The sequence below is a fragment of the Chiroxiphia lanceolata genome, chromosome 5 (assembly GCF_009829145.1).
Source record: "Chiroxiphia lanceolata isolate bChiLan1 chromosome 5, bChiLan1.pri, whole genome shotgun sequence".
NCBI classification, from domain to species: Eukaryota; Metazoa; Chordata; class Aves; order Passeriformes; family Pipridae; genus Chiroxiphia; species Chiroxiphia lanceolata.
This window is the reverse complement of record NC_045641.1, coordinates 36,700,989-36,715,677: the sequence shown is the minus strand read 5'-3', so window position 1 is coordinate 36,715,677 and position 14,689 is coordinate 36,700,989. Positions and strand designations below refer to the sequence as shown.

General features: G+C 37.9%; 1 protein-coding gene across 8 annotated transcripts in view; it reads right to left on the bottom strand.

The window, feature by feature from the left end:
* LGR5 (leucine rich repeat containing G protein-coupled receptor 5) overlaps nucleotides 1-14,689 on the bottom strand; it is an 87,184-nt gene that overhangs the window by 21,661 nt on the left and 50,834 nt on the right. For all 8 annotated transcript variants that reach the window (XM_032689246.1, XM_032689250.1, XM_032689252.1 and 5 more), the window contains 3 exons: nucleotides 14,482-14,553; nucleotides 3,504-3,719; nucleotides 710-781 (listed from right to left, as the gene is read on the bottom strand). In XM_032689246.1, coding sequence (XP_032545137.1) covers nucleotides 710-781; nucleotides 3,504-3,719; nucleotides 14,482-14,553 — 360 coding nt within the window. The remainder of the gene's footprint in view (nucleotides 1-709; nucleotides 782-3,503; nucleotides 3,720-14,481; nucleotides 14,554-14,689) is intronic.

The window sequence follows — 14,689 nt, the reverse complement described above, 5'->3', positions numbered from 1 at the left end:
TATTTGACTAACTGTAGCAGCATACTCTGCACTAACCACCAGCACTGCATTCCTCTTTGGCACTTTCTGTAGAACAATTTTTTGCTAGACAACTCAAGAAAATTTGAATTGGTCTGAACAGAACTACAGTGAAAACCTAAGGAAATTTCAATCTTTACTAGTGCTATTATTTATAAGAGTTCTTTGAAGACAAAAACTTGGCTACAACTGACACATTTGTCTTCCTCTGCTTGTAAAGCACATGTGTAATTTGACTACCTGGAACTTTTGCTTTTTCCAGGTATTAAAAAAACCCCACCATCTAATTTTTTAATGCTCCTCTATGGCAAGACAGTTTCTTAATGTTAAAGCTTTTCATTGTGACAGTTTCCCAATCTAGCTATTAGCTTTACTGATTAAACAAGACAAATAAATAGTACTAAACTACACAAACATAACTTCATGAATAGTCACTTCATTTTCAATGCTCAATACAGTTTTCAACTGTTTTTCAAACAATTTATCAATTGACAATGCTTATTAAAAAGGCAAACTAATTTTATAGTCAAAAGTAGGATTTGCTACATAGAGTCATTGTGAACTATCACTTAGATCCTGTAATGATTAGGCAAGCCAAACCCCACATTTGGCTTTTAGGCTATTTTTATTCTTTCAGAATATTAATGAAAACATTTAAAAAAAAAAGGAAACAAATAAGAGGTCAACTCACAATGTCTCTAGGCTGTGGAGCCCATCAAAGCATTTCTTTCCCAGGGAATAGATTCTATTGTTATGGAGATGTCTGCAGGGGAACATTAAGCACGCAGTCAGGAAAGCACACTGCACACAGTGGACTTAAGCAAAACATTTTGATGGTTAAATCAAAAGGAACTTATTTTGGCATGCATTGATTATATGCAAGTCATGCTTTTGCAAGTGCATGTATAGGAGGCACCTCCACCACCCTCTACTCTTTCTCCCGATACCTCTCCACCCACACAGGCTTCCATTTGGTTTCATAGAGGGGATCTGTTTTAAAACCACCTAGATTGTTTAAAAATGTTATATCCTGCAGTTTCAGATTGGCGTCTGCATATCAAATAGACATATTCTTAGTGACGGTTAACTGGTTAATTAACATGTTGTCTTAAAAACTCTGTGTGGGGTGTGAGGTGTATATTTGGAAGATGTATATTCAGATGGTGTTAGAGGGGATGGCACAAACCAGCAGCAGATGAGGAGACTGATAGCATGGCAGACAGGTAAGGGGCATTAGGCTTGCAGAATGCAAGCAGACACAGAGCCGTAAGACAAGTTGCAGCTTTGCTGAGATGAGCAAATTAACTAATCTTAAAAGTGCTGTAACTTGCCTTCCTTTGAAATTATGAAAATCAATAACTACTTCCTGAAATATTTAGCAATTGAAAGTAATTTTTATATATGTTAACCAATTCCCCCCCCCCCCCAAGACTATGAGGTCTGCCTATTTCTAAGTCTTTAAAACAACAGGGAGAAAACCCACTCTGAGTCAAGCTGATTAATATGAGTAGATACAACCTGTAGGCACTTCAGGTCATTAAATTTAAAAAGGATGCCTTTTCCCCAACAGATTTTTCCTGTTATTTCATCCTCAAAACTTCATCCCTATAGTGGAGGGAAACTAGAGGAGTACTGCTTTAAAAGAAAATACAGGCTGTGAATGAGGGCTGCCAGGCCCCTTCAATACTTCACTCTGCTCTGAAAATATCATTAAAGATCAGAGGATCTCTGAATTTTCTGCAAAACCTACAGAAATTGAGTCTACCTGTCCATTAAAGGCAGGGATTCTGATGGCAAAATAAAATGTTCTGTAGGTTTTTCCTTTCCTAGGAAGAAACCTAGTCAACTCTATTTTTAATGACTACACTGACCTTTAATGCTTTAGTTAACATGAAGAGTGCATCTCCAAATTCCAGTTATGTCTGGATCTTTAATTATAAAGGTTTTGACATGCTCCAATTGACCATGCATTTTTGCACTGAATTCAAAATTTGCCAGACTGTATAGAGTAGCAAACAAATGAAAGTAGTACCACACACAAAGATTTTGAGGAGCCAGAAATATCAAATGTTGCACGTAATGAGGAACAATTAAATTATTAATGACTATATAGCCCAGAAGATTAGAAATAAGGAAGGCAGATTTTAAATAAGGAAACCTAACTGAGCAGAAGCAATCAGGGCATGAAATGAAATTATTTTCTCCTGAATTTCTTAACTGTCCTCTTATTACTACATTTCTGGTAGGGATCTAGAGAACAACATTCAAGACAGCCTCTTGTCTTTACCAACACTGATATAAGCCTAGAAGCCTAATCAAATGACAAGTCCATCCACTCTTTAACTTGAATGTGATTGATACTTAATGTAAAGAGAAGGCAAAGGTTTTGCAGCACAAGGCAGATGTTAATCCCCATTTTTGGGGCCCTATGTACTTATATGAGTATATTAAGCACTAGGGAGAGACAGTGACTAAATAAAGAACCCTGATGTGTGCCAGGTTCAGTGGTTACACTGGGGCTGGAATATGCTAAAACATATAAAACACATAAGTGTCTGACAAACTATTGTTTCAGACAGCTTGTAAAGCTTGAATATATCATTCTCTCTTTAATAATGCTAACATTTTCCAAAGCATCCTGAAATACCTTCTCCACCTCAGTTTCTCCAGCCAGTTTAGTATTTTTTTCTACTTGGTACATTCCCAGAAGATAAAAAGCTGAAATCATGCTCTCCAGTATACCTTCCAGATTTTGGTGCCAGCCATGCATGTTTCAATTAGTTGAACTGGTATGCAAACATAACCAAATACATACACTTTCTATGAAGAGAAATGCGTATTTTTTTCTACTAGACAGCATTCTTTCCAAGTCCCCCAGAAAGATTTCAGTTCATTTCCTGTTTCTAATCTTCCCTCAGTCAGTCTTATGGAGCACACAATTCCTCCCTTCCTGTTTGTTTTGCTGACCAGATAGGGTGATTTTTAACTCCCTTACATACTTTTTAATTGAGATGGAAACTTTTGAGCTAGTTCAAAACAAGTGGTTTAGGAAATGTTAGTCAAATTGTAGGAAAATGCAAAAAAATTATTTTTTCCAAGATAATTTGTAAAAATTTTGGGTTGTATTACATATGCAACACAGAAAACTGCAGTTATATTTCAAAAACACCATTTTCTGAACAAATGACATTGATCTTTCGACCTCAGGAATATCACTAAGCCTAGAGCAATCGCAGAAAGGAAACTGCAGATTCATAGCCCCAAGATATTAATTTAATATTAAGACTATAAGACAAAACAGACTCATACCTATACCTATTTACCTATAATTTGTCAACCGGACATGGACTAGGGGAATATTTAATTATTAAGGGTTGTGTCAAGTAACATCTAAATTAAACATTGCATCCTCAAGTAATTCATCACAAAGAGGCCAAAGCCCTGCAAGAAAAGATTGTGTCTAAAATGCAATCAATGAAACTTACAGAACTACCAAACTGGAGAGGTTTCCAAAGGCATAGTCTGGTATGTAATGAATTTTATTCAGTGCCAATGTCATTGCCTGAAGTGCTGGTAAACTCCTAAAAGCTTGGACAGGAATTTCTGTCAAAGAATTATCGTCTAGCCACAGGTGTCTAAGGGAGACCAAGCCACTGAAGCAGTTGGGGGGCACATAGTTGATGTGGTTGGCATCCAGACGCCTAGGAGAAAAAGAAATAGAGAAAATTGACTTCAAGAAAAGAACAGTGGCTTTCCACAATGGCTATCATAAGTTATCACCAAGCACACAACCCCAAAGGATGGACATGGGTTCCCACATCCAGTTTTCATTTCCTGGAAATCCTTTCCATCTTGCTTACAGCATCACTCTTGAGACTCAGATCATGTTTACAAGTCTCCTTGTCAGCTCGCTCTGTGCAGAAAGCTCTCCTTTGGAGCCATCAATTCACTGAGAGCACACACTGATCATTTTTGAGCAGAGTCTCCCTAAACACTGTTTCCTTTCCTAATTGTTTGAAAGTATGGAACAAAAAAGTGCAAGAAACTCATCCCCAGATGCTCTTTCAGAACCTATAAATCAGTGAGCTGCAAGATAATCTGGAATTCCGTATGCTAGACACCCATTCCAAGAACTCACTCCTGAGCCTCTAGAGGTTCCTGTTTTACTTTTTCTTAAATATTGTTTATTCCAATGATTCTAATGAGAACTGAACTTCACATTTTTTAGTAGTGCAACATAATGATTTTTACATAGAGATTAGTGTTGCCAATATGATGTATTTATGTTGAAAAAGAAGTTACTAAATGCACTTCAGCTGCTGCAGAGCCAACAGAGGGAGCTCAACTGCAAGTCATACCTCTGAAGAATCTGCACGTGATGCTTTGCTCTCACACTTGTGTAAATAAGGATTAAATCTACTGAACCTTTTGTAGATGTGGTGATACAAATACAGCACCATTTATTCACTAGCTTTTGCTGTGTTTTGCTTTTTCACTGTGATTCTTTCGAGGAAAGGTTTAAAAGTGTGCTGCAGATTTCCGAAACTTTGTGAAACATCCAGCTGGGGATTTGTACTCCGATACATGTTTTCTGCTTTTAATGCGTTGCAGTGACTTGTACCTTTTTCAGAACATGAAAGCCATGCTCTAAAACTTTTTTTTGAAATGTGTAGAAAGGAGTAATTAAGTGAATGGTGAAAGAGGAATAAATTTAAGTAGATGTTTGAAAATGCTACAGAGCAAACAGCCACACTCATGGTACAAAGCAGTAATTCTGTACAACCCAAATTCGGTCTGTTTGAGAGAAACGCAACACTCTTTGTGGTGGGCATAATAATCTCTTTATTTAAAGCTTCTTCCTCATTTAAAGTCATGTAAAACGTCAGGACCATTCTATCTCCTGCTCCATGCTGCTCCTACCTACTGCATGAGAACAAATAATGACTGCTAAATCTCCGTGCCAGGCTGGCAAATAACTGAGACAAGGTCAGTTGGAACAAATTTATAAGGTTCAGTGTCAAAGCCCTTGTACAATTAAATTTTCAATATAATAACTGACATGGCAGGCAGCAGAGACAGAGCTTCCAAAATAACTCAAGGGTCTGTCAACAAATGGGTAAGGCTGGAAATGTTTAGAAATACTCACATTGTTCCTCCCCTGTTCCCCAGGCAAGAACCATGCTATGCCTGTGTTTTCAAATAAGGTATAATTTGAATGAGTAGATGAGGTTTCTTTGTGTTCAGTCAGAAGTAAATTTCTTCCCTGGGTGATGCTGGTATGTAAACTAAGAAGTTACAGTTGCCTTAGTTTGACAGTTACACTGATTAAAGAATGGAGACTTTATTCAAACTAAATGTGTTGCAGTGTTGCAGTTAACATCTTGTTCAATAGGAAGCCTGCATGTGCGTCTCGGATGTCCCTGTTGACTCCACAGGAGTTACTCACAGGATGCCTGGCTGTGTGGCCAAGCCAACAGTCAGTTGTTTGTATGGGACCCTGTGGCTGAAATGGCAGTATTTCTGCTGTCGTCAGTGAGACCAGGATTTTTATCTTACCAATATTTTGTAGCAAATCAAGGAACTGATTTTTTTATAGCTTAAGTTTCCAAATAGAAACTCACCGCCGGCTACGTAAACAAAACACACAGCACAAAAAGAAAAACAAGACTGCTGTACTATAAATGAAATTCTAAATAGTTGAATTATTGTTTAGATAAAGCTTGGAAAAAATAAGAAAGCTGCAATGATTTGTGCTTCAGGTTCTGTAACTGGATTACATATCCTGCAAGTACTCGTAAGAGGTACTGCCTCAAGTGCTCTTTTATTATCTAATCTTTTTTAAATTTCCAAGTACCATTGTCCCTCTTGCAGATATTAAAAGGTTTCAGTAGTGGCTATGTTTCCTGTCACACTGTAGGTAATGAACACTGATGTATAAAGCATTGATCAAAATCACCCTTTTCAGCCAATTGTTTTACATGTGTTGATCAAAGTTTTGGCACTTTCAGAACTAAACCCATTAACTCACAAGTATGACCCTATTTATAACTGAAAATATATAGATAACATGTGGTGAGTTTGAAAGCTGCTATTATATTCCAGAGAGGGCTAATTTAGGGAAACAGAAATACTCGATCTCTTCTGATAGGCAGCATGTAAATAAAGCAGTCACTATGAAATTCACCATGAGCTTACTTAAAATGTCTAAACCTTTTAAAGCAAATGATTGAGCTATGTGGACTGTGTTTCCTGTGACATAGTGTGAATGCTATGACCATATTCACAATTTATGAAAAGATATTGTTCATATAGAATTGTAAACAGGATTCATTTACTGGTACAGGCGAAGGTAGATGTTTGAAAAAGATCTGATTTGCATTTTTTTATCAATTCAGTATGAATGGATACTAAGTTTTATGCCAGTAGTATGTTTCTAAGGGAATATATATATTTTTTTCCTTTTTCTGCATCTTCTCTCCAAACCAACTACAACATGGGTGTATCTAGCAATCAAGAAATTCCTTAATGACTTTTTAGAGTGCCTTGCTCATTCATTCAGGTTTAAATCAAATGCTAAATATGGGATCAGGAAGGAGGTTTCTCCCAGGTCCTCTCTCCCTCTGAAATAAACAGCTATTACATAGATTGCCTCTTCTTGCAATGGATGAGGGCCAGAATACACCGAAAGGTCTGGAGAAGAGGGAAACCACAAAGACAGATAAAGAAGTCAAGAATAAAATGCTTCTTCTGACATTTAAAGTTTGAAGTAGGGGAGATAAAACTAAATGAAAAGGGACTGTACATAATAGGTAGGGGAGGCAGAGAAGTGAGAGCAAACAAGGATTGATTTTAGGCAGAGTGGATTAAAGAAGGTGTGTACTTGACGATCTCAGAGGTCTTTTCCAACCCAGTTGATTCTATGATTCTGTGATTCCTCTTCTCCTGACCTGGTTCTATTATGCAGGGAGCCTCAGTCAAGCCTTGCCACAAAGTACAGAGCAACGAAAGGGTTGTGGACAGGCCCTGCCTGGGGAGGGTACCCCAGGCAGGAGAGGGCCACTTGCAGCCCCACCATCTTTTTTAGTCTGTGGGGACACAGACCCTTTCAACGATTTGTTCACAGGAGTTTGACTAAAGTCTCATTTAAGTAATGGCAAGTGACATCTAAACTGGCTCTGAAAAGTGGATGTAATGAAAATATAGCTGGCTACTCTAAGCCATGTTTTTCAAACATGGTCTTTTATGCAGGATATCCTCTTCAGTCCACAGGGGAAAATGCTAGGACAATTGTAGAAAGCTTGTTCCAACACACCAGACCAGCAGTTCTCATAGCTCACTTCTACAGGACTGATACTGATACTGTGTGGCAACAGCAAAACCAAAAAAGACAAGTAATAAGTCACAGTCTACACACATTTGTTTCTGTCCCACTGCTCAGTTTTACATGAGGAGGTCTCTGCAGCTCTGGGAGTTTCAATCCTTAGTGTTTCTCCTAATCCAAATGTGCTGCTCAGGTGTTTGGTAAACTTGTATTCAATACAATGGTACAGGATGCCAGCACACTGCATACAGCAAAACAGCCAGCTGCAATGCTATGTTTGTACAAAGACTGGCTCTGATACTGGGTACCTTCAATCCCCACATGTGGGAAAAAGTAGGTTCTAACAGGGGTCGTTGGGTTATCCTAAGAATCTGACTGCAGACTCAGATCAGGACCCCACAGCTAGATGGGCATGTTTGGTGAGGCTGGAAACACTCACAGGTCCTCAGCCAACTGGCTTGGAGTGACCTCTCCAAGCGTCCCAAGCAAGGTGGCTGTATGCACAGCACCTCCTGGGGACATTCCCAGGGGCATGCGAACTGCCAGATGGACCCCAGGAACAGTTCGGGCAATTGCTGGTTGGCACAGATCAAAAGTGTGCCAAGGACCCCGCTATCAGTGCAACAGGATGGATCACGGCCAGAGCCTGGGAGCACTCTGAAGCATTGCTTGCTTTTCTAGGCTGGCTGTGACTACCACAGTATGCCACTATAGGGCACCCAGGAGGACCTCCTTGGGAATCTAGTGTAAGCCCCCTACTGCTAACTACTCCAATAGCAGCTTCTTGTCCTCCTTCCACATGTGGTGTATGTCCTGGTGGTTGCAGCCATGCAAGATGACTTCTGGCTAGCAGTTCTGAGGTTGAGAAATTTGTCTGTCTCTAAGACATGCAATACAAACCCCCTTTTTTGAGATTAGTCATAAGACAGAAAAGAGTCAGATGCCTAGTATCTTCTACTGGATGCAAGAAAACATCACCCAGTGTCCTGGAATTGCTGATCTAATACAGTCTACTTACAACCCACTTTGAAAGCAACTGGCTGTTGAGTTAGGGACTGCATCTAAAAAAAAAAAAAAAAAGTAGCAAAAGCATTTTAGGGAACCTTGCACCTCTACCTTCCTCCCCTTGGTTATCAATCAAGAAAAGTGTCTGTGATTGAGAGGGGCGGTCTGACATTGTACTACTGCCTGATGTTTCAGTCACTCTTCAATTGCCTAGTGCTTGGGACTCTAGAAGCTCAGATCATGAAGATGTGCAATAAAATGAGGAGACCGCAACAGTGAGTTTTGAGACATCTTTGCATATGTGTACAGACAACTTCATAGGTACAAACAACCTTGATTTAAAATGTGGGAAATTCCTCCTCCGAGAGTTTGTGGGTACCTATCGAGGTACCAGGTTTCCTAAGAATCATGCCTTCTGTAGCCTTCATTATCATGGGGTGTGACATGGAAAACCACAACTAAGGTTCCTGTCTTTTCATGAAAACAGTTCTCTTGGGAGAATGTAATTTCATCAAAGTTGTTTGGTCTTTCAACTAAAAATCAGGATTATTAAGCATCAAACTGGAAAAAAATTGTTTCAAGTTAACACTTCGGGGGGGGGGGGGGAAGCACTTTCTAATTTCAAGCCTGAACTGGAAGCATTTCAGAATTCTGTGCCCTCAAAGTCTTCAACTCTCCTTCAAGTTAAGAATGGAAATTTCTCTTGAAACGTCAAATATGTGTGGGAGTAGAAAGATGACAAAAAATCCATTTGCTGACCTGTTCCAGCCAGGTAACTACTGAGGACATCCGAGATGTTTCTAGATAATATTTTGTGTAAAAATTTGTGTCACCATCAGATGCTCTAAAAATACTGAAACGTCTTAAAATAAAATTTAAGCAATCTACAAATTCTGTTAGGAAATTCTAAAACATTTCATTGATGCTATTTTTTTGTTACTTGTAAAGTCCAATTAATTTGCTTACCTAAATTTCAACTTTGCAGGTTGTCAACAGAGAAAAGATGGTTTATTTTTTCCCACTATCAACTGTTCAAAGTGCTTTGGAAAACAGGCTATGTTGTATTCTGCTCTATTTTCTACAATTAAAGTAAAAGTCCTCTTAAATTTCACAGGAATGAAAGCAGGTTGTACAGTAAATAATGCTTGCTTTTAAATGTCCTTGATGACTGGTTTGACACAGGCAGTGAGACACCACATGATCTGTTCTTTATTGTGACTATTTCTGTGTCTTACAATGCAGTGGTAAAAGCTTCTTATTAACAACGATGTCAAAACAAGAAAATAAACAGGGAATGAAGTTTCGTCTGCACTATTCACTGCAAAGGGTTGTTACAATAGTCTCAATAAAAGAAGAGCAGAAGCTTTGCTTTGCCATCTGCAAGGCAAATTACCCTTTCCTCCTTTATTAAGCAACATTTCCTAGTGGAGATCTGCAACTTTTCGGATGCTAGTAATATAAAATTTATATTAAAATGTTCAGGAAAACAGTAAAAAAAATTATTGTTATGTCACCAATCCCTGCTTGTTCAAAAATACTGAAATTATATGTCAGTCCTGGTACATAAGGGGTGTAATGACAAGATGATCACTCTAGAGAAACAAAGATACCTATTTAAACAAATACACATATTAAATGAAAAAAGCTGGACAGAAAATAAGCTGTTAATTAAGAATGACACTTGAAAAAAAAATCAATATACATATGTAAAAAGTTTTGGACTATACACCGATATTCAAAATCACTAAAAGGTTTCATGATTTAAACGCAGAATGGAGATACTGATGACATGTGAAACATAAAACCTAGAGATCAGCTGCTTATATTCTGTCCTAAAGAAATACACTTGCTCAAGGTGAGTAATAGGGATGGCAGCAGGGGTGACATTTCAACTGCTGCCAACTACTAAGTTGTAACACATCAGTGATTGTGTGTTCTTCCCTTTCAATCATGGTACCTGCAAACTCTTTTGCACTTGACAGAAATAAAAGTAATTTGAATTGTTAGGACTAGTAATCCAGATAATTTGTGTTCACACTAGATTTCAGAGGAAAATTATAGCCTATATAGGAAGTTGAAGATATCCTTCTGCTCAAAATCACACCTCAAAATCAGCATGGTCTGGTTACTTCTTTAAATCCTACTGCCACAAAGGCAACTGGAGTCCTATCCACACATTATTCAAGCTCTGGTAGCTGAAGTCATTCACTGATCAAAGTAGAACGTCACTGGTTTTGACTACTGAACTACAAGGACTTTTATAGAATTGGAGAAGATTTTAACATTGTTTAATCTTATTTTTCTGTTTCAGTGAAAGAAAAAAATTGTTCATTTGTTTTGAGGAAACAATATAAAGGTTTTCTCACATATTTTTGCTGTCAAAGGAAAGTTCACAAATCTTATGGGGTGTTGATTAATTTTTCTGCCTATTTCTCATTTTACAGTATTTATTAAGTAATGCCTGCTGTCTAAAGAAGACTGATCTGTTCTAGAGGTATGTTCAAGCCTTAAGAAATCTATGAATATTTATCACTCAAACTTGTCATACCAGCACTATTAAAACTTGGACAATAAAGTGGAAAAAACTGTTGCTTGGTCCTGCAGTACATCAGTTCTTATTCTCCATACCACAGGCCATTTAATATCGATTAATGAATCCATCAATATTGATATCTATACTGTCCTCTTTTAGCCTGGAACTAGATAATAAGGAGTGCATAACACCCAGAAATACCTTCTTGTGCAAAAATTTGGGATGATTTTGCATTATGAGTGAATGTGCAAAATTTGCATGTGCATATATATATATACACACAGACATATTGTGCACAGAGGCACAATAAGATATGTATACTTCCATAAAAGGGATTTTAACATAATCCTTCACAGTGATCAAGGTAGCAAGGCAGTTGCAATGGCTTGCCCCTCTGCATGACTGCCTTTCTTGAGTCAAACCACAAAGGGCAGAGATTTGAGTCCAGTCACTCGTTTTGTTTTTCACATCTATACTAACCTAAGGCAAAGGGTTAATGAGGCTTTCAGAAATCATGCCACCTGCATACTTACACATAATAAATACAAGAAGTTGCTATCTTATAGAAACTGCTTTTGTGAAGGCTTTTAACCTCTTAATTAAACTCTTGAAAAGACTCCTGCTATTTCAAAGGTTTCAAGAAAGAATTCCTATTGTAAATCAGAAACCAATGCAAAACAACCTTGTGAAAAGAAAATTCCTAGACTATATGAAACAAGAAATTGAATCTGTGCACACCTTTATCTGACAGGCACAACCCCTTTTAAGCAAACAAAAGAATAATAGTTTTCTTTTCCTCAAAGAGGTCTCTTTTGCCAGTGATCGTTTTTCAGGTGATAGTAGTTTTTCTGTACAAACCCGTATCACTCCATCTTGGGTCTGCTAGACAGCTGTTTAAATGCTTCTACTGACCATTCCTATTCTCCCTCTGTTTTAATTACGTCACAAATTAACAGTCCTTTACATAGACTGCACAAACTCTGGTTTACTTCTTCAACTTCTTCATCCAAAGAAAAAAAAATATTTACAACAAAGCCTGAGCGAAACTGTCATTTTGTTTAGAAACAGTACCAAAAACTCTTTCAGAGCAACAAAGCAACTCTTGTTGGCTTGGCTTATCTTGTTTTGGTCCAGAATGTGTATAGAGTGATGTGATCTCAGCAAGATTTTTTTTGTTTGTTTAGCAGAAAGAAAACCTAGTATAGTCACTAGACCAGCATTTTCTCATGACTTTTCCAAAGATCAAAGGAAAGAACTGTAACCTCAAAAGTATACGGCTGAGATATTTGTGTCTGTGTCTGGTCAATAAAGAAAAAAGGCACTTGACCAAATAACAATTATAAGATAATTAATTCTTAGGGCTGTTTCACCTTTAGAAACCTTAACAAATGCTTATGTATTATGGAGGTAAATTTTGTTCAAGACGGACTAAGAACGTGGGAGCTAATAGAGTATAATGTGTGTCTGTGCAGTGGTAAGTCATACACAGGTGACCTAATTTTGCTGAAAATCCAAAAATCCATTAATTTCATTCATTCTGTTCTCCAGAACTTGGCTGAACTGAACGTATGCAAAATATGTTAGCCTTCTCGTGGAACTTCTTTATACGCACAAAAAAGAAGAGTATGTTCATCGCAGTACAATTCCCAATCAACACATCTTAAATCTAACTAGACTGGTACAGATGCACCAGCTTTGTACAGATGCTCACTCTATCCTTGTCATAGTTAGACTCTTACTAGTGATGTTGGTGATCAGTGCACACTGTAGCAATATTTTCTGTAATAGCTACTTGAACTTAAAGACTGATTTCCCCATTTGGATCTTGGAACTTTTTAGGATAATAATTTTATTTGAGAGTAATTCTGTGACATTATAAGGTGATCAACTAAGGCACAGAGAAGAGGCAGCTGACATCTTCCTCTGACCAAAGAACTGCTTATCTGTTTCCAACCATCTAGATATTTTATGCTGCATATTCAAAATCAGTAGATCCTTTAGAAAATTTAGTATTTTTTTTTATTTATCAGGTGACAATGCAAGTCTGTGGATAATTCAGAAAGTAACTATTTACTGCATCCTGCGTTGAGACAGCACAAGGGTCTTTGTGGTTTCAAAATGCAAATTGCAAGTGCAGCAGAAGGAACTCATGATACCCAGCTGACTGAACAAGAACATGGCAGTGGAAGTTCAGTATAGATAGGTGTCAAGAGAGGCACTTAGGAAAAGGCAATTCAAACTTTACAGGACAAGCTCTTGAGTAGCTACTAACATGCTAGAAAGAGGTCCTGCAGTTGTAATAAGTATGAAAATAACAACTTGGCATTCAGTAAAGGTTAAAAAATTAAAAAACCCCGAAGTTTTGATAGTTAGTAGGAAAGCAAACAAAAAAGTGTCCATAATTGCCCTCTATAAATCCACGGTATGCAAGCACTTTAAACATGCTACGCAGGGCTTATCCCCCCTTCATTTCTCTCAGATCAAATACATGAGAACTGAAAGAAAGTTCAGTAAAGTGACAAGGATGAACAGAGGAATGGAAGAGCTTCCACATGAGAAACAATCCTAACAGCCTATGCCTGAAAAATTGACTAATGGAGATAAAACAGAGGTGTATAACTCCAGTGTACATCAATAGAGAACTGCTGTTTCCACTTTCTCCTGCTGCTGCATTTAGAGAACATCAAATGTGGTGAAGGAAATAACAGAAGGTACTTCACCATGCTACACTGGCTAGCTGATCAGCAGACATGCTGCCACAAAAAATCATGAGTGTTTCACTGGCTCAAAAAGCAACTGTACCAACTCACAAAAGAAAACTGAGGAGTTACCAAAGCCACAATAGGCTCAGTGAGTCCTTGAGTGCAAATTTCTGGCAGCTGGGACAGTACTATTATATTCTTTGCTGGACTTTCCAGTTTTCCTTTAGTATCTGTTCTTGAAGGCTCAATGCTGGGCTAGGTCAGCTTTTAGCACAACCTGATACAACCATCCTTATATTACGGAGTAGAAGCATATCAGAAATAATTTCGTTAATACCACGAAGCAGCCAATCTTCACTCCTGGTCTAGCAGTTTTGGCAGGAGTTCTGTTAAAACTGAAGCTCATGGACTGAGTCAGCACACACAGTCAAGAACTATAAATACGGAGACCTGCCAGAAGCACAGAATATAATTAAGCATCTTCTAGCACACTTTGTTTCATGAGCTAATTAGTGTTTTCCATACTGCTTAAAAAGAAAAAAATTACACCAAATGAAAAAAAAACGAGGGAGTCATTTGGGATTCTTTCTCTTCCCTGGCAAAGAATCTTAATAAGAAACTGTGTTCTGGACAAAAAGCATTGCAGGCCAAAGAGTGTCTTTTCAGATGGTGAGCCAGTTTATAATGCTGCAAAGAAGCTGCCAGTGCCATGAAATTACTGGAACGAAATCAGTCACTTTTGATGATTAATTGAGAGTACAATTCTCTTGAAAAGCAGCTACAGAGAGTTAAAAGAAAAAGTTGACTCAGCACATTATTAAGTGGTATTAACAGATAATTAATAGGTAACCATACATTACTGTTCATGCAAGGTTGCAAGTTGATTTATCAGGTATACTCACAGAGACTGCAGGCTGCGTAAGTTCTGGAGTGCTTCAGTAGGAACCTGGCGTAGCTGGTTATTCTGCAGCATCCTACATTTTGAGTAGCACAAAATCCAGAATCAACACAGTAAAGACAATTTCTTTCTATTGCAAATTTTCTTCCAAGCTTACCTCTTTTGTAGTAGTTCTACTTTCAGATTACAAACAAAGGAAAGCTACACAAATA